The following is a 21,350-nucleotide window of genomic DNA, read 5'->3' as shown; positions in this document are numbered from 1 at the left end:
GGAGGAGAGACACACACACACACACACACACACACACACACACACACACACACACACACACACACACACACACACACACACACACACACACACACACACACACACACACACACACACACACACACACACACACACACACACACACACACACACACACACTTTGTGTTACTATACTTGTGAAGACACCAACAGTTTAACCCATTCAATCCGGGAAACGCAGCTCTGTCATTTTAGATTTCTTTGGCTATTCAAAAATAGCAGATCTACAAGCTCATAGTGTGGCACTATGAACTTGTAGATCTGCTATTTTTGAAAAATCTTGAAAGTGTGTGTGTGTGTGTGTGTGTGTGTGTGTGAGGACCAGGGAAATGGTCCTCTCCTCACAATGTCTGTTTCTCACATTCTACTATACTTGTGGGGACGTTTGGCCCTCACAAGTATAGTACTACTAGCACACACGCACACTATGAGTACCCGAACAGTTAAATCTTCTGTTCATTTAAACCCGGAGAGAGTAAAAATGGGCCCCAAATGGACCCGTAAATCCTCAGTGTTAATTTAGAATGTAAAAGGCTTGTTGGCAATGGTCCTGCAAAACTGTAAATATGTGCACACAAGCAAAAGAATACATGCACTGCGCACACACACACACGCGCGCGCGCACACACCTCGATGACTCCGTGGTGGATGGAGGTGTATTGCTTCTTCCTCAGCATGACCAGGGTGATGACGATGACGGTGGCGATGACGACGCCCCCCACCATCAGGCCGATGATGGCGCCCTTGTTGGAGCCCACGTCCTCGGCGAAGAACACCTGCGGCACACCGGGTCACAAGACGCTTACCATCAAACACGCATGTTAAGGATGTACGTTAACGTACGTGCATAAGTACGTGCGCCACCTCAAGAGAGGTGGCGTCCACAATGTACAAACTAGGTACCCATTAACCCATTTTGGGCGGGAAGCCCTATTTGTAACTATACCTTTCAGGACGGGAAACCCCTTTTGGGGTTCTTGTTGCTATGTACAGTATATAGCAACATACATTTGTTGAAATTTTTGTATATATTTGAAGTTTTTCAGAAAACTTAGGTCAGGATTTAGAAAGGCGTTTTTTGAATCGGCCTCAGGTCTAAATGGGTTGGCGACGTTGGTTCTCAAGGGGTACTTGAGGGGGTTCCAGGGGGTCCCCAGCTAAATGATGGACAGGAACCAAATGGACCCTTATGGGTGTGTAACTCTGAGAGTGTACAAATGGAACCAAATGGACCCTAACGGGTCCATTTGGTTCCATTTCTCAAAGTTAGATTAACATTGATTTTACAATATGAATTGGGGTCCCAGAGATATAAATGCCATTAAATGGGGGGTCCGTAGCCTAATGCATGTCAAACTGGGGGTCCTTGAAATTAAAATGGTTGAGAATCACTGCTAGAGCCGTAAAAATCTTCTCATATGGGGGTCCCTGGCTTATCTTTTCAAATGGGGGTCCGCGGGCTAATAAGTGTCAATTTGGGGGTCCTTGACATGAAAAGGTTTGAGAACCACTGGGTTAAGACATGAGGCTCATTCCAAAAATGTCTCCAAAACTTTCTCCAATCCTAACAGTTTTCGGAAAAACGTATGTTGCTATATCAACCTTTTTCATGTCAAGCCAAAATTACGTGTATTTGACCGCGGAGCCCCATCTCAAAATATTGTGTTCCAGGACCCCCGGAGGCAAAGATGTTCGCTTTAAAAACGATATTATATAATTTATATATTCAAAGACTTGCACACATTTTCACGATTTTTCAAAAACGGCAGTATACAATACGAGCTCATAGCGCGTCACTTCGTGCCATGCTATGAGCTTGTATATCTGCTATTTTTGATTAACCAAAGTATAAAATCATGGTTAAAGTGGTTAAAATCTAAAATGACACAGACGCTTTCCCGGTTTTAACGTACATAAGTACATACAGAACCTCAAGAGGTGACAATGTACAAGGTAGTGGTACCCATGGAGACCTGAGGCCGAATCTACAAATGCCTTCTAAATCAGTAGTTCTCAAACATTTTTGTGCCAAAGACTGATGGATGGATGGATGGATGGATGGGTAGATATAGAGGGCCACGGACCCCCACTTTCAAGATTTTTGAAAAACAAGGTTCATAAATAGCAGATATCTTTGAGAACCACTGTTCTAGATCCCAAGTATTTTCTGAAAAACATATGTTGCTATGCAGCTAAAATCTTAAAATGACACAGATGCTTCCCGGTTTTTAATTTCCTATTTCCTGCAGTGAAACGGCCATATCTCTGCTAGATCTCCGTTCCTCCTGCTTTACGACAAAACAAGCCTCATTGAAACAGCCATAGCTCTTGAATGGAGGATCGCGACCAGACTATTTTTTCCCCCTCTACTACGACAACCCTGTGTGTGTGATGAGCCGATCTCCGGCGGTCACAGAGAATATTCCAAGATGCAGTAACATCGCTGTTTTTGCTGGCAGCAGTGGCACACTATTACACTATTGATCGGGCAGTCAAAGAGTTAACCATTTCCGTTCACCTTTGCTCTCCACACAATTCCTGTTTGTAATGAGGGGAAAAATAATGATTTCTCTCCGCTAGCTCCATGTTCTTTTTTTAACCGGCAGGCCTTATTTTTTCCTTTTGCTCGTCCGACTCGCGCCTGACGACCTCAACGAGCTCGTTGTGCAATGAAACGGCAACTCCGCGACAGATATGCTGCTCTGCTCTGTGTCTTTGTACGTTTTGTATCTGCCAGCGCGAACGCAGCATTACGGGTCCATTTGCACGCGCTCAGAGTTAAATTAAGGATTTCACAGTGTAGATTGGGGGTTCTCGCAGACACAAAATGGTATGAAATGGGGGTCCGTGGCCTACTGCATTTCAAACTGGGTATCCTTGAAATTAAAATAATAAAAAAAAGGTTGAGAATGGCTGACTCAGACTGTACAGCATGTGAGAGATGTGATAAGTTACAAAATGGAGGGATTAAAGGCTTTGAGCGGAGTCGGTGTGCGGAATTACACTGCAGGATTTGGAAGGTGGATTGTGAGGGTTGTGAGCTGTGTGTGTGTGTGTGTGTGTGTGTGTGTGTGTGTGTGTGTGTGTGTGTGTGTGTGTGTGTGGGTGTGTGTGTGGGGGGGTTGGAGGGTTGTGAGCTGAGCAGCAGCTGAAAGAGATGACTGACGGCTCAATTATACTGCTGTGTGTTCAATGCATTGCACAATCCCTGACTGAGGCACACACAGGCACGGTGACGTCACAATGCCATTGTTCCCAGCATGTCTGCGAGATCCTCATCCCTGATGGTTGTCCCTCGCATCAGATTAAAGACCAAAAGGCGACCGAGCCTTTGCATGTTTTGCCCCCAGACTAATGGTTCTCAAGCGTTTTCATGTCAAGCACCCCTACATTAATGTATTTGGCCGCAAACCCCCATCTGAAATATAGCTTGTGCCAGTGTCCCCTAATAAACTGTTTCAAAAATATTAAAATCATATTTTTTTTCAAGATTATTTGAAGATAGCCATGAATCTACAAGCTGTTGACAATATAGGGTAAGTCTGTTAAAGACTCACCTAGACAGGCGGTTACATAATTGTAATTCGTAATTACAGTGTGTGTGTGTGATTTTTAACCACTTTCACTTTAACGTTGTGAGCTTGTAGATCTGCCATTTTCACTGTGCGACACTGTTGTACGATACAGTATAAAATGAGGCACAGTTCAAGTCTCCACTCACTGTCTGTCCAGCCTATGCTAATGTCTGGCTTCTATTCTGTCAGTCTGTCCATACTTAAGATCCTTACACACCAGGGGCGATGTTTCTTGCGAATAATACGTTTTTAAAAAAAACTTATAAAGTCAATGCAAGCTTCCATGGAGCGAAAAAGCGTCTTTTATTCATACTGTGTGTGTGTGTGTGTGTGTGTGTGTGTGTGTGTGTGTGTGTGTGTGTGTGTGTGTGTGTGTGTGTGTGTGTGTGTGTGTGTACGTACCAGTTTCTGGTGGTGGACTTCATATTCAGTGCTGTGTCTGTCGTCTGGCTCCATCATTCGCAGCTCTGGGAGAGCTTCCATCTTCACTCCTGTCACTGGGAAGAGCATGGCGGCATTAGAATGGACACTATTTTTTATTTTAGGTGTGTCAACACGGTCTATCATGCTCGCACATTGGCCCTTGGCTCTGGACACACCTATAACAATCTGGGAACCCATCGCCAAATGAAAAAGCAAAAACAGCGCCCTCTGCTGTTTTTTACAATTTTACTTAGCTCTGGGAGGAAGTCGACGTAGCACACGTGCGTAAGGAAACCGGGGTTTTGGTCTGCCTTCAGCCTTTCACTTCGGGTGGTGCGACTATGTTTTAATTCCCACTAACAATATTTCTCCACGGAACACTAACACCAATTCTCCCAAAGAACATGGATCGTTTTGGTTATACGCCCACTTGTTTCTATGATGACGCTTCGGTTTGTTTCGAGTGGGGAAGGATCGACGGACATGTAAATCCCGCCCACTACATTCGATTGGGTAAAGCGCGGCCTGCTTCCTGATCTGAAGGCACGCCCACTTGTAGGCCAGTGCGTACGCGATATGACGAACCCCCCCGACAGATTCAAACGCAGAGCAGAATCTGTTCTTGAGAGATTACACTTATAAAAATATAACACTCATTATTCATATGTTTGGTGAAGCTGTGTTGCTTACTAGTTTCACCTGAAGTAGAAAACCAACAAAATCAGCCTAGGGTGTCGTGCCCCTCTAAAGTATTCAATCAATCAAACGATGCGACTCGTTGTGAAGTATAAATCAGGCACAACTCCAACCTTCACTAAATTCTAAACCGTCACACATACAGTACACACCTGGTTTTGTGGGAAGGCCTCGCTCAGGATTGGGGCGAGAGTCTACAGGTTCAACTATAGAGAGAGAGAGCGAAAGGAGAGAAAAGCATGGAAAATTGGTCAGTCGAGTCAGACTATCCACGCACTATAAATGTTCATGATGCGTTCAGGATTGATTGATTTACATCTGAAAGGGAGACATCTTTTACACTTTAAGATACTGTATAAATTAATAATCCAGATTTTAGTGTGCACTTATCACACATTGGCCTGTGGCCACTTGCAAACCCTTTTAGTTTTTCTGCTTAAGATTTCACTTGTTATATTGAATAATAGGCTAGAAATATCTTCTAAGGAGGTTGTGAGCTCATAGATTGGCTATTGTCACTATTTTTTTACATGCATACCATTGCACAACAAAGTATGAAACAGAGTGGTTAATCACTTTATCTAATCAATTTAGTCCAGGGGTCTTCAACAGGGGGACCGGGACCCCTAGGGGGTCCTCAGAGTTACTACAGGGGGTCCGCCAAATCTTTGTGTGATATGATTTCTTTTTGTTTTTACCTTAACCACTTGAACCCTAACATCCCTTTTCTGAGGAGAACTTGAGCCAAAAATAGCAGATCTACAAGCTCTTGGTCCAGTCCCCCATTTAATGGCATTTCTATCACTTGGACCGCAATTTATATTGTAAAATCTATGTCAATTTAACTCTGAGAGTGTACAGAACCTAACGGGTCCATTTGGTTCCATTTGTACACTCTCAGAGTTACAGAAGCATAAGGGTCCATTTGGTGCCTAATCTATCAGCTCACAACGCCTCGCAGCACGAGGCGTTGTGAGCTTGTAGATCGGCTATTTTTGGCAAAGAGGTATACTGTAGGTGTAGAGGGGTAAAAAGAGCAGACCAAGTAAACAAAAAAAGTTTAATCTGAAACACAATTTTATACAATATAGAGGGGGTCCCTGCTTCATCTCTCTCTCAGCTAGGGGGTCCTTGGCCTTAAAACATTGAAGACCCCTTATTTAGTCCATTATAAAAAAAATCTATACGATTTATTCATGTCAATTCGTTGATATAAGAAATAAAATTTAAATAATGATATAGTATATAAAGAAAACCTGCTTCTCAATTATTCAATTAACCTACATGACCAATATTAAGTGGCTTATTGTTTCGATATATTCCGGGTTAATTGTCCCGCTCCGCTCTGCCAGTGTTGCCATGACTTCTTATTCTAAGCGACTTTAGGATTGTCTTTCTGTAAAGTCGCTTGTAAATGTTGGTGGTTGCGGGTCGCATTATTTTTGGGCTCGTTTCTAAAGTGTAGTTGCTTATTTGGCCTTGTCTAATGTTGTTTAAACCGGTGGTTCGCAAACATTGTCAAGGGCCACCCAAATTAATATATATTTGATAATATATAATATACATTATCTGAAAATATTGCTAATTTTTGCAAGATATATTTTGTGTGGTTGTTGAAAATAGCAGATCCACAAGCTCACAATGCGCCACGATGAGCTGCGTTGAGAGCTTGTAGATCAGCTATTTTCAAATAGCTGTGTGTGTGTGCTCATGTGGCCGAGTGGCTTCTTTTGGGCTGGTTTTCATAGACCTGGTTGCTTGTTTCTCTCGGCAAAAATGTAACCACCCCAGCATCTATTCTGGGGGGAACGTTTGACAAAAAATAGCCAATCAACAAGCTCACAACGCACTTGTAGATCGGCTATTTTTGGCGAATGTAGATCGAAAAAGAACGCACCAAGCACAGCCCATTTTATTAAGTACTGCATGGTCTAAAGTGGTTAAAGGGTCTACACCATGAATTTTAACTTTTTCTTCATTTTTGTGTGTTTTTGGTCTCCCCCACCTCTCTTCTGTTCCAACAAATACCCGACTTCGAGCATGCAGGCTTTCATAGGCTATCTGTGGTTTTCATGTAAATTGGTCTGAAAACAGTCCGTCAGATTTGTTCCCCCACCCTACGTCACGTCTGGGAACAATTCCTCCCGTTTTTCAGTTCTAACCAAAAAAAAAAAATCCCCAAAAAAAAAAATTTTTTTCTTATTATTTTTTTTTACTTTTTCCACACAGAACCAGGACATGACATGCATACAAACTGGCTCAATAGCGCCCCGTGCCAAACAGGACAATGTGGTATTGCAGGTGAAAGTGCTTTATAAGCCAGAGAGAAGTTAGTTGGAATGAGTATATCTGAGGCTTGATTTAGGCTCAAACCTTTTGAAAAACGTTTGAGGGACATAAACAATATGATATCAAATATTATTATTATTTTTTAAATTCATGGTGTAGCTCCTTTAAACTGAAGTGCTATTGATAAAGCCTAAATGTTATAATAGTATCCTGGGGCACCCCCCCTGGACTTGCGCCACCACGGCACCCACTTATAGAAACCCTTCTCTACCGCATTGGTTCTCAAAGTGGGGTCCGGGGACACCCCGGGGTCCTTGAGGGAGTTCCAGGGGGTCCCCAGCTAAATGATAGATTAGGCACCAAATGGACCCTTATGGGTCTGTAACTCTGAGAGTGTACAAATGGAACCAAATGGTTCGGGTCCATTTGGTTCCATTTGTACACTCTAGGAGTTACATTGACAAAGATTTTACAATATAAATTGCGGTCCAAGTGATAGAAATGCCATTAAATGGGGGTCTGTAGCCCTAATGCATGTCAAACTGGGGGTCCTTGAAATTAAAATGGTTGAGCATCACTGCTAGAGCCGTAAAAAAAATCTTCTCTTATGGGGGTCCCTGGCATATCTTTTGAAATGGGGGTCCGCGGGCTAATAAGTGTCAATTTGGGGGTCCTTGACATGAAAAAGTTTGAGAACCACTGCTCTACCCACCCTGGTTCTGAGTGTTGGCCTGGTTGAAGCTCTCGGGGTGGATGAAGCCCACTCCCTCACCCAGGCTCAGGGTGTCCTCCTGGGGCATCAGGTCCAGGCTGGCGGCCTGGCTGTCTCCGGGCTCCTGGTCGGGCATCAGGGCGTCATTGCCGTAGCTCACCCTGGAGTCCGTCTGCAGGTTGGCCAGCTGCTGGGCCATTTCTGACTGCTCCCTCTGCAGCAGCTCTGCACAGGGGGACCAGAAGAGAGGCAATGATTGAGGACGGCCATTAACCCATTAACTCATTCAGTGCCTGACTTATTTCTGGTTGTGTTGTCCCAGTGCCAGAGCCAAAAATTCATTGTAAAAAAAAGAAGTGCCGAGAGGAGCCGAGATACATGCCTTTTTCAGTAAGAAGTTAAACAAGACGTGAATGGAGCAGCACATTTTCAAATCATGATATCTTGGGTTCTGAACATTTCACTTCTAAACACTTCTAACAGTTTAAAAAAAGAAAAAAATCTAAAAAATATTTTTTCACGTTTTTTTCAAAAATAGCAGATCTACAAGCTCGTAGCGCGGCACTCGGTGCCGCGCTATGAGCTTGTAGATCTGCTATTTTTGAATAGCCAAAGAAATCTTAAAGTGACACAGATGCGTTCCAGGTCTCAATGGGTTAAACCCCATTATTACACGGCTTGGTCGAATGCTTGATTCCGATTGGTCAATCGCTGAATTCAGCGGTGTGTTATTTCTGAATAATGACCGATGAGCTCAGTCGCAGACCGCTGGCTAATCAAAGACTCAGAACACCTGCTCATATCAACCTGCGCTGCTTGATTTTACGCCGTATCCAACATGACAGCCATGTAAACAAACACACCATATAATTTACAGCTAAACAGTTGCTCTCAAGAATGTTTTTGAAAACATTTGAAGTGAGAAATAGACGATGCAGTAACCGAAAATGTTTTCTATTTTGATCAACACTTCCTTGTTTTCCGAGGCGACCGTGTTGCGCTGGGCGGATGGCCAGCAACACTTATGGAAGAATACCAAAACGCACGCCCCAAAACACAGTCGCCCCGGGGCAAATTCGGCGGTATTCGCCTGGTATTCACCCGCTGGTCCGCGAAAAATGGGAGCGTATTTTGGGCCGATTCTACAAGTGTCTTTGTATGACGTACTGTATGTTGCTATATGAGTGGTTTATGTTTATTCAGCATGATCACAGATGATATGAATTGTTTTGCCGATTACAATTTAAAAACTTAAAATAAAAAAAATGCAATTGCTTATCTAAAAATCTAATAACCTAAAACTAAATCTAAAATACATTATCATTTAAGAGTCTGCACATTGGTGTTTTCTTATATCTCTAAGTTCGGCATGTTGGGGTCCTTCATCTGAAGGACACCCAAAATGATATGCATTTGATCGCCGACCCCCATCTCAAAATATTTTGTTCCAGGGACCCCCAGACGCAAAGGTTTGAGTTAAAAATGTTGCTTTAAAAATATATATACAATATTCAAAGATTTGCAAAATTTTTCACAATTTTTCAAAAATAGCAGATCTACAAGCTCAGAACGCGGCGTGGAGCTTGCAGATCGGTTATTTTCAGCAAAAGGATTTGGTGTAGAGGGGAAAAAAAGCACCAAGTATTGTGCCAAGTCAGGTCCATTTAGCATAGGGGGCTAAAGTCGTTCAAGTGTATATCTGAGGTTAGTCGACGTCCACTTACACATTGTATTATTTAATTCAAGCAACGTCCAAGTACAATTAAAAAACAAAACAAAACGTTCAAATTGTCAGTTGTATGTGAAGGATAGAGGGAGCTTGCATCTCTGCATAGTTTTAACAGTTGAGTTGGCGTCTTATGATGAACTGTAGTGTTTTTAGGTTTGCGTGTGAATTGAGAAACCACATTATAGGGTTAACGCACACCATAAAGTTGGGACGGACGTCATACTCAAAGGCCTGAAAATGCATGAACATAGTGTGTGTGTGTGTGTGTGTGTGTGTGTGTGTGTGTGTGTAGTCTACATTGTGCAAGTATGTTTGGGTGGACAGTCACAGATGCCTGAGTGACGCACACAACTCCAATAAACTGTCAAACCCTCACATAGCTCGCAATTTAAAACACAGAGAGTGAGAGAGAGCGAGCGAGAGAGACAGACAGACAGTGAGAGAGAGCGAGAGAGAGAGGGAGAGAGAAAGGGTTTGCCATTTTAACAGAGGGTGTGGGGTTCCCACAGGAAAAGGTTGTCATTTCAGTAAAACCGAATAATTTTGTTGTGCCAATTCCCCCATGTGTATTGTTCCTGTCACTGCCGACGCCTTCTTGTTTTTTTGATTGATTGATTGAATACTTTATTAACAAATTGCAAACAGTACAGTAAGTACAATTACGCAAGCGATGCTAAAAGGACACACAAAGCACAAACACAAAAAGCCCCGAGATCTTGTTTTCCATTGTGGACCAATGTATTCAATTCAAAATCAGGACATACGATACAATACAAAACATCAACAATGTCCTTGGGTCGGTTGCAGAGTAGACAAACACGTTTGTGCAGAAGTTCCCAAACGTTTTATTTATTTCAAGGATTGAGTGTGCAGATGGAACCAAATGGACCCGTAAGGGTATTATAAAGAACGTTACCTGGACACTTCAAAATAAATTACTGGAGCACTCTGACTGGGTCTGCACGTTTTATCAATTTATAAAACGTGCAGACCAATCAATTTGTTTGGGTAGTAACTTTCTTTTTAAGACCTGAGGCAGATTCTACAAATGTCTTCTAAATCTTAACAGTTTTTACTATATCAGTGGTTCTCAAACTTTGTTCATGTCAAGGACCCCCAAAATGATATGTATTTGGCCGCGGACTCCCATCTAAAAATATCTTGTTCCAGGGACCGCCAGAAGCAAATACTTGAGTTACAAATGTTAGCATTAAAAATATATTCAAAGATTTGCACAAATCTTTATGATAAAAAAAACAGATCTACAAGCTCATACATAGCTTATATGATCTTGTATATCTGCTATTTTTGAAGAGGCAAAGTGTAAAATAATGCTCGTTTAGCTCAAATAAAAAAATGACACGGATGCGTTCCCGGTCTTAATGGGTTAATATCATACCGTAAGGCCTGGGCCGTAGCACGGCGTCCAGGCGCCCTAGGCTGCAATGCCAGCCCGCCTGGTTCGACTCCCGTTCCCGACGACCTTTGCTGCGTGTCACCCCCATCTCTCTGTCAGCCTTTTCATGCCTTTATTTGGAGAGGGATAGGGAAAGTTCCCTATCCCTCTCCAAATAAAGGCATGAAAAGCCCCCAAAAAATCTCTATATATCATACCATCCTACTGTTGAGCGGCGAACCCTTCTTACCCACAACATGGCTGCTAAAGCACGTTGGGACTTCTCTTTGTGACTTGCCCTGGGCGGACATCTGTGAACTAGTGAATAGGCTCTATGCACAGCAGCCATATTATCACTTCCTTCACAGGTGTTACCAATGATACTAATGAAGGCTCTGTTCCATTTAGTGTAGCACAGTGGTTTCCACGACCCCCATAACTCTGAGAGTGTACAAATGGTAAGGGTCCATTTGGTTCCATTTGTACACTCTCAGAGTTACACACCTGTAAGGGGCCATTTGAAAGCCCATGAGGGTCCCTGGACCCCAACTGTAGACCCACTGGCGTAGCAGAGTGTTTCCAGTGAGCCAACATGCAACAATATCAGCACCCTGACTCTGTTTGACCAGAATGGAACAGAGCCTTCATTAGTATCATTGGTAACACCTGTGAATGTCTTCATAATATGGCTGCTGTGAATAGAGCCTATTATATGAACAGCTGGAAAGAAGCTATGCGATGCGCTGAGACTCACCGACTTGGTCCTGAATATCGTCGGCGACACCGGGCACTTTGTAGAGCAGACCCAGAGACTGGTTCATGCGCTCCTCAATCACACGCAGGTGGGTCAGAACCTATGAAAAACACACACAAGTTCGTAATGCTACACTTGTGAGGACATCACGTTTAGGACTGCATTGAAAATAGCCCAAAACAAACAACAGATCTAAGCTTGTAAGCTTCATCGGCGCACACCTAAGTATAAAATATAGAAAACTCCAACCCCAACCCCTAAACCAAACCTCTAAATGTCTAATCCCAACCGGAATCTGTTCCTAATTGTAATCCTAAATCTAAAAATAATATTTAACCTTAAAAAAGCTATTTGTCTAGTGAGGACCACAAAAATGGTCCTCACAATGTCTGTTTCTCAAATTCTACTACACTTTGGGGGCGTTAAGTCCTCAAAAATATAGTAATACAAGAACACACACACACACACACACACACACACACACACACACACACACACACACACACACACACAGAGTTACACAGTTCTGCTGTAAAGATTTTGGCTGTCGTGCCGCTGCCAACGTTGGTTCATTGATCACAGGGTGGCATTTCATTTCATTTCATTGGGGGTGTGGGACTTGATTAAGTGAAAGCTCTATTGATTCGCTCGCCGAATTGCAGTTCCTCATTTTTGTCAGCCATTTAAGCTCGCTGTAGGGACTCTGAGTGTGCGTGTGTGTGTGTGTGTGTGACTGACTGAGGAGGTCTGTCCCAGATGGCTCCGGCAGCAGTGTCGCAGCACTCTGTTCAGTGTTGTGCAAGTTCAAGTTCACCCTCCACAAGAGCTAGCTCAAAGTTCATTTCACAGTTCACAGTCAAAATGTGTTCACGCTGCATAGTTAAAAAAATACAAATAAATAAACTAGGTATAAACCTTGTATGTCCACAGATGAATATTTGCGAGCTTGTATATCAGCTATTTTCACTATATTTACATTGTTGCCTCTTTCTTAGGTAATATTTGACAATTTGGCCATTTTCTTATAGCATTGTTTGTTGATTAGACGCAGTAATGGTCTTATTTTCTGTTTTAGAGGTATTAAAAGTCATTCAATTGTCACTTTATAAATGTGCAGATACCCTGTGAACACTTATACTGTATGTTGGTTTGCTTACTGTTGAGTGAGAAAACTATTTTCCACATTAAGCTAATCATCTGGGGACCGTCCTTGAGACCTGCTGGTCTAGAGGAGTAATGTTGAGTTCTTACATAAATGAAAAACAGAAAAGTACCAAAATGGTGGCACTGCGTGCTTTGACCATGAGAGTCAGTCAGCAGATTGGTGCACGGCATTGTGCATGGGCTGCCTTTTAACTGGGAATATAGACATCAAACATTTACCACATGTCTTATTTGATTTCAATTATCTGGCGGAATCACCATGATTCAAAAATATGGATATGATAGCAAAACATGGTTTCATATACTGTAGTACTATTAGATCTTAGATAAAGCGTTATTGTTCTTACTTAGGCCAGCATTCATATTCTGGTGGGAACATCAGCCAAAATGTTCAGATCTACAAGCTCACAACGCATCAAAAGAGATTTGGTGTAGACGGAAAAGAAAGCGGTCCAAGTACAGAGACAACTTTATGTCCAGTTTACACAATCTAGAGGGTTTAAGTGGTTAACTCTTTGCCTGCCACTGACGAGTTCCCTCGTCAGATTCTGCTGAGGCGCAGCCTGCCACTGAAAAGGTTGAGGAGTTTTGCGTTTTCAGTGGTTTTCCACCAGATGGCGCTGTTCCCTACCCTATGAATGATGCTTTCACTGCCAGATGATGACAGACCCAGAATCAACGTTTTTTTTTTTTTTTTTTTAAACGCTTGTTAACTTCCTGTTCATTTCCCGTGGGAAAATGGCTTTATCTCCGTTCCTGTTGTTTTTTTGGCAAAAACAAGCCACATTCAACTGGCCACAACTAGGCGACGGATTACCGCGACCGGAGAAATGACTTTCCCCTACACTACGAGACCCCCATGCGTGTAATGAGGCGATCGCCATGGAGGACAGCGATCACAGAAAATATACCATGATCTTTCAAAGGTTGGTCAAATCGCTAGTTTTCGCTGGCAGTAGCGCGACACTGTTACACTATTACTCTTGCAGTTAAAGAGTCAACCCATTAAGGCCTGAGTCCGATTCTTAAAATGTTTTCTAAATCCAAACAGTTTTTTGAAAAAAAAAATAATATATTTTTTTCCCACTATTTAAAAAAAATAGCAGATCTACAAGCTCATAGCACGGCAGTCGGTGCCGCGCTATGAGCTTGTATATCTGCTATTTTTGAATAGCCAAAGAAAACTAAAGTGACACAGATGCGTTCCAGGTCTTAATGGGTTAAGGAAGCACAAACACAAAACGCTTTTGTCATGTCAAGACTGATAACTTGCCAAACCACGTGACGTCCATGAGCATTTCCGATTCCAACGGGAGTGGTAGTGTCACGCACCTGATTATGGACATGCTAAACGATGCCTGTGTTCCACCTGATGCGTTTCAGAAGCGTCCCAGATGGCGAGTGCACTCGCTCCGCTAAAAATACACTGTCTGGTCTATTGTGTTCTATTCTGTTCTACGCGCCGCTTGCGGAAATCATTATAATACATAAGCTTTAATAACTCAGGCCCAGCCATTAGACAGGTTCTGTATCCGCCACTGACCACAGCGGTGGACGCAAACAGAAACGTTTTTTTTGTTTTGCACATTACTGTACGTGGGGACGAGGGCTTTACCTGAGGTCTGATCTGGGCAGCCTTCTTGGGGTCCACCATGCGAACGTGCTCAAAGTGTTTGAGCGTGTGCTGCCTGTCCTTCTGCTCGGCGCGCACGTACTTCTTCAGCAGGCTGAACACGTGGCGGGGCTGCAAGACAGACAGGCAGGCAGGCAGACAGACAGACAGACAGACACATTTAATTCTCCATCTAATTGTCTCCGCCAGGAGACATTGTTTTCACTTTCCACATGTCAAGCTAACATTGGTCAAGCCTCACGTGACACGTGACAATACGGTGAAATAGTGTGATCTGATTGGCTAGTGACGTATAGCGGCCTATAAATACATGTGTCACTTTGAAAGAGTCTTAGCCTCTTTCAAAGTGAGGTAAGACAGGAATAATCACGAAATGGCTGAGAAATGGCGGAGGATAGGACACTTACACAGACAGGACAAATAGGACACTTACACAGACAGGACGGATAGGACACTTACATAGACAGGACGGATAGGACACTTACATAGACAGGACGGATAGGACACTTATACAGACGGAGAGGACACAATACAAGTCTGCTGGCGGAGACTTGTGCTCCGAGGAGCACTTTTTCTAGTTCTCTCTATTTTCAAATGGCCAAACTATAAAATAATGGTTGGTTACACAGATGCGTTCCCGGTTTGAATTGGTTGAAAGAAAACTACATCACATGATTTATCAACATCAATCAAAACGGGTGCAATTTAGATTGACCAAAGTTGATCATATATCCGACTGAAAGAGACCCAGGGGAAAAGGGGAGCTGTCCTTAAGCAAACCATGTGAGGCGTTCCAGGTATGAGGAGAGAGACACTCATTTATGAATGATCCCAATGCATATTTCAAAATCAAACTTATTATTTATACACTGAAGCGCGTTATGTGCACTGATTAGCTCAAACTGTGCTTGGGTAGTTGAAAGCGCCCAGATGAAAAGTAGGTCATGCTAATAGCAGTCTTGCCTAGACAGATTTATCGAGAGGTCCCGTTAGAAGTGTGGAGAAAACCCATCGCTGACAAACCTAGCGTCTACGGCTTTGAAAACCAATCCTGATCCTAATATGAAGGAACGCACTAAAGTCTTTGCATTGATTCTGCAATTCGGTTATATATTTTTTAATCATTCATTGATTTTTTTCCGTCACCATACAGTACAGTAGAGCACATATCGGTAGGCGGAGATCTCTGATACATCTAGCTACGTGACACTAATATTATAAAAGTATAAAAATAAATCAAACGGTAAGTAATAAGTATGTGTGTGTGTAGGCCTGTCACAGTTATTACATAATACCTAATCACAATTATTTGAGATAGTCACAATTATTTCGCAATTATTTCGCATAATTGTCATAATCGTTTCCATGTTGAAAAACGGTTTCAAACATTTTCCAAAAATAGCAGATCTACAAGCTTACAAAACGTCACTTTGTGGCGTGTTGTAAGCGTGTTGTAAGTATAAAATATGTCCGTAATTTATTTGTATATTCGAGTTGCGTCATATCTGCCGTATGGCATTTTTGATAAATACAAAATATTTTTTATTTGAATATGTTTCAATATTCAATGTTCAAAAACAATTAAATGGTTAATCGTAATTATCTGTGTGACAACTACTCGGCAAGTAAAATGTTGTAATAGGCTCTATTCACAGCAGCCATATTATGAAGACATTCACAGGTGTTACCAATGATATTAATGAAGGCTCTGTTCCATTCTGGTCAAACAGAGTCAGGGTGTTGATATTGTGCATGTTGGCTCACTGGAAACACTCTGTTACACCAGTGGGTCTACAGTTGGGGTCCAGGGACCCTCATGGGCTTCCAAATGGCCCCTTACAGATGTGTATTAGCTCGTGCTCATTTGATTTTGCTATTTTGTCTCATCTGTTTAAGAAAGTAGGTAGCTGATATATAGCACTTTTACCTTAGCGCTAGGTATACTCTTGGTTGCTTGTTTTTGCAGGAAATGAACTTAAGACTTCTGGTGATTAGTAGTTTTGTTCCCTACCTATGTTGAATGCACTTATTGTAATTCGCTTTGGATAAAAGCGTCTGCTAAATGACTGTAATGTAATGTAATGTAATGTAACTCTGAGAGTGTACAAATGAACCAAATGGACCCGTAAGGGTCCATTTGGTTCCATTGGGGTCCATTGGGGGTCCATTGGGGTCGTGGAAACCACTGTGCTACACTAAATGGAACAGAGCCTTCATTAGTATCATTGGTAACACCTGTGAAAGAAGTGATAATGTGGCTGCTGTGCATAGAGCCTATTGTGACAGCCGTGCGTGTGTGTGTGTGCGTGTGTATTTACCCTGGGAGGGTCTTGCTGCAGGGCGGTCAGGTAGCTCTCCAGGGCCAGCCGTCGGCGGTCGTTGAGCAGAGCCTCCACCCGCGCCATGTGAGTCTCCACCAGCTGCTGCCGCTCGCTGGCGGCCTCCTGCTCCAACGCCTCCACCTTCTCCTGGAAACGCTGCACGCGGGGGCACACACAAACACACACACACAAAAACACACACACACACACACACACACACACACACACACACACACACGTTTAGTTTACAAAAAATAGCTGAACAATAGCCGAAAAACAGCAGATAGTAGATTTTGTATTTTTACCACTAGAACAACCATTTCTCATGTGAGGACCAGGAAAATAGTCCTCACTGTCTATTACTGCAATTGTGGGGACATTTGGCCCTCACAAGTATGGCAATACAAGGTTACACAAGTGTGTGTGTGTGTGTGTGTGTGTGTGTGTGTGTGTGTGTGTGTGTGTGTGTGTGTGTGTGTGTGTGTGTGTGTGTGTGTGTGTGTGTGTGTGTGTGTGTGTGTGTGTGTGTGTGTGTGTGTGTGTGTACAGTCATACACTTGGTCTAAAAGGATAACCCCAAAAGTTCTGAGGACTAGTTTCCATTGAGGTCCGGTGTATTCAATTCATAGAGACATTTAAAGACAATACTATATCCTAGACATCATCAGCACTAGTAGAAATAAACACTAGTAGCAAAACAACATGTGTACAGTAAACAGTTGGGGGTGGGGGGGGGGGGGGTCATTTCTGCTGTGTGTGTGTGTGTGTGTGTGTGTGTGTGTGTGTGTGTGTGTGTGTGTGTGTGTGTGTTTGTTTGTGTTTGTGTGTGTGTGTGTGTGTGTGTGTGTGTGTGTGTGTGTGTGTGTGTGTGTGTGTGGATACAGGCCTGTGGTTACACGCTCAAATAGCATGTGAAAACACAGGTAGGCGTTATAGCAAATGCATCGCTCTCTGTTTGGGACGTTGGTCTGAGCAATACATACTGCACGGATAAGAACTATATTTAGTTTATGAAAAAGATGCATGTATTATAATATGGAAATCTACTGACAATGATGTATACCATAACACGTTCTGCCTCTCAATAATATTCTACAACATGATGGTGGACACTGTGTGTGTGTGTGTGTGTGTGTGTGTGTGTGTGTGTGTGTGTGTGTGTGTGTGTGTGTGTGTGTGTGTGTGTGTGTGTGTGTGTGTGTGTGTGTGTGTGTGTGTGTGTGTGTGTGTCTGACCTGGATAACAGCCTTCTTATCAGCTCGTGGTAAACTCTTGGCCTTCCTCTCCGCCTCCTCCCACTCTCTCATCACCTGGAGACAGACAAACAAACAAACAAACACGCAGGGATTAAAGCAAACAAATACAATATAATAAGTATGAAAAGTTTTGTCAGACCAAGACCCAATCATGCGTTTTGTGAAATGGAGCCCCCTAAAGCTAGAGCTTTATTTCTTAAGCCATTGGTTCTCAAAGTGGGGTCCGGGGACCCCCAGGGGTCCTTGGGGGGGGTTCCAGGGGGTCCCCAGCAAAATGAATTGATATAGCATCACAATCATTTTAACCTTTTATACTTTGGCTATTAAAAAATAGCAGATAAGCTCATAGTGCGGCACCACAATTAGCACACTATGTAAAATGTTGCTGCTGTTCTACATGCAGCCAACCGGTTGAAGAAATCACTGATGAAGGCTTTAAACCTTTGCTTTTATGAAATATCCCAGACTGTTAGGGTTTTATGGAAGATGCTTCTGAATATCGTTGCTTTCGGGTAGAAACCCTGTATGTCCAAAACCCTTCCTCTTTATTATTTAAAAAAAATATTCAAAATAGTGAAAGTAGACAATCTACAAGCTTGTGGATCGGCTATTTTCACTACTTTTGTGTGACACTCTTGTATGATAGTAGTGCATTCATTTATGAAAAAGTTGGGAGATGCAAGGTTTCTGCCCGACAACAACGATATGTATTCCATTTCCAAATACTCTAATAAAATATACTAATGAAACATCTATTATTACTGTAGGGCTCGATTTGACCAGCCATTAGTGCAGAGCAGCAGTGTTAAAGTTACACTGCTTACAGTTAAACTATAAGTTACAGTTACACTGCTGCCCCCCCCACCCACAAATAATTTGGAGACCCCCTGGGTCCCGACCCACAGGTTGAGAACCACTGGTCTAGAGAACATGCTGGCCTCTAACCTCTATGGAATTCAGAATGACTGAAATCAGTCATACTGTAGCATCTGAGAACTTGAATCCATGAACACGTCATTTCCTTCCATCTCCAACAGGGGGCGAGCCTCTATGAAAACTACATTATAAGTCTGCAAATTGGCATGTTTCTAACCTTTTCTATGGCATATCGATGGATGGAGGTAAAGATCCCTGAGCTGCATCCAAACTCGCCAAACATGGCGGTCATCGGCCGAGGCCCCACAACGCCCCAGAACATCTGGTTTCAGATTTGTTTTCATATCTGAACTGCCCATGGGTGATTAATATCGGAACTGTTCATGACTGATTGAATGGGGGAGTTGGGGGGGGCTGAATTATTTCGGCTGATGCAAGACGACATTGCCACAAATTAAAACTGAAAAGTGTTTATTGGCAGCAGTTTGTTTATTTGGTGATTCTGGGGTGAACGTTAGATGAAAATTGCTGCTCTAAAAGCTCACATTGCAGCTTGTAGATCGGCTATTTCCGGCCATGATAATTAGTGGAAAAAAGGAGGCGGGGGTAGTATAGACCCTAGGGGGACCAGAGATTTGCAACGCGACAAAACCGTTGCAGAACGTTGCAGAGAGAAGTTGCCGCGGGCCGAATACCCTGTTCCACGTCGGCACATGCGTCGCAAGTTGTGTCGCTAGTGATTCAACTTGCCCAATCGCAAACAAAAAGCATTTTGTTTCATTTCTGACCACAAACATGTTCTCTCTTTTTCTCATTTTCTCTCACTCTCACACACACTGTCTAGCGTCAGTCTGTCTTTTTCTTTCTTTTTTTTTTTTACCGCACGCATGCACCTGCCGAAAGGGAGAGAGCAAGATAAAGAGAGCAAATGGGAGAAAGGAAATGAGAGTGCCTATTTATACAAGCGTAGGCTCTACAATATTATAATATAATAGCTTAACATGCTATGGAAATGGAAAACTATCTCCGCTCCCTGTCTTGACGTGTCTGTCCATAGGCGGCGGGTAATGAAGGCTGCGGTATAGGCTAAGCCTTCCCAAATGTTATGCTGGGAAATTCTGGGAATTGTGCAAATTATATATAATATATGTGCGCAGCATTATTTAGTAATTTCTTTTATAATAAATCAGTAAAATCAGGAAAAAATAAGAATTAACTAACCTAACCTAACCCTAACCCTATAACCGAAATAAAGTAACCAAAAAACAAAATTAAACTAACACAATCCGCCCAGAAACCGATTTTTATTTCGGTGCGCGGCCGACTACCAGCCTTCCCAATTGTCAAGCTCCCCCGCCGCCTATGTGTCTGTCACCGTCCAGTTTAGGGATGGCCCCATCTGTTTATCGCATATTGCTGTGGAAACGCCAATCGGTCGCAGCTCGGCACCTGGGTCTGGTGGACTGTCCAGTGTCTGGACTTGCAACGGTTTCTGTTGTCAAGTCGTTGCGTTGTGAATCATTGGTCTGGACTGGGCTTAAGCATATAGGCGGCGGTGTGAAGTAACTAAGTACATTTACTCAAGTACTGTACTTAAGAACACTTTTGAGGAATTTTTACTTTACTGGAGTATTTCCCATTTTCAATACTTTTACTTCTACTCCACTACATCTCAGAGGCAAATATTATATTTTTACTCCACTACAATGATTTGAAAACTTTAGTTACAAGTTACTGTACTTTGCAGATATAAATTATTATATTATGAAACATACATTAACCCGTTAAGACCTGGAACGTATCTGTGTCACTTTAGATTTCTTTGGCTATTCAAAAATAGCAGATATACAAGCTCATAGCGCGGCACTCGGTGCCGCGCTATGAGCTTGTAGATCTGCTATTCAAACATTCCATTGAATGTTTTGGTTTAGGTTAATCAGCTCCACGCTTGCTGGAGCTATGAGTCCCCATCCTGTCTGAGTAATCAGGGTCGTGTTAGTTCAACACATGACCTGTCTAAGAGACCAGGAAGGGTGGAACTGACTACAGTATATGAAACAAACATATGCACCGAAACAAAACATGAAACAAGTCTGAGAGTCTAAAAGCCACGCTAGCGGCCCTTAGAGGCCATTGTGGCCATTGACTCGCTAGTACTGTGGCTCTCAAAAGTGGGGTCCAGGGGCCTTCAGGGTTCCGTGAGGGGGTTCTAAACTGACCTTTACAGGGCTGTGAGAGGGTCCATTTGGTTCCATTTGTACACTCTCAGATTTATGGGGGTCCTTGAAATTAAACACTTTGAGAGCTCTAGTGGAGCTCAAAATCAACAATAAATGACTTGGCCAGAATGTGTGTGTGCGCATGCATGCGTGCGTGTGTGGGCGCATTCATGCGTGTGTGCGTGCGTGCGTGGGTGGGGGGATTAACACATTAGCAGAGGATTAACACATTTTGTAAACAACAGCAGAGGCTTTTAAAGTGAAGAAA

General features: G+C 42.8%; 1 protein-coding gene across 2 annotated transcripts in view; it reads right to left on the bottom strand.

Moving 5' to 3' along the window:
• Positions 1-21,350, bottom strand: part of appa (amyloid beta (A4) precursor protein a) — a 91,880-nt gene that overhangs the window by 3,749 nt on the left and 66,781 nt on the right. Inside the window, exons 10-17 of one of the 2 annotated variants that reach the window (XM_084051526.1) lie at positions 17,967-18,041; positions 16,729-16,878; positions 14,393-14,521; positions 11,614-11,713; positions 7,735-7,959; positions 4,886-4,939; positions 4,017-4,111; positions 669-815 (exon numbers count right to left, since the gene is read on the bottom strand). In XM_084051526.1, the coding sequence (XP_083907652.1) occupies positions 669-815; positions 4,017-4,111; positions 4,886-4,939; positions 7,735-7,959; positions 11,614-11,713; positions 14,393-14,521; positions 16,729-16,878; positions 17,967-18,041 (975 nt within the window). Of the gene's footprint in view, positions 1-668; positions 816-4,016; positions 4,112-4,885; positions 4,940-7,734; positions 7,960-11,613; positions 11,714-14,392; positions 14,522-16,728; positions 16,888-17,966; positions 18,042-21,350 lie in introns of both variants that reach the window. The other variant, XM_084051525.1, reaches the window with a different exon arrangement.

This window comes from Gymnoscopelus microlampas, assembly GCF_963454915.1.
Source record: "Gymnoscopelus microlampas genome assembly, chromosome: 24".
NCBI lineage: Eukaryota > Metazoa > Chordata > Actinopteri > Myctophiformes > Myctophidae > Gymnoscopelus > Gymnoscopelus microlampas.
This window is presented reverse-complemented; position numbering and strand designations above follow the sequence as displayed.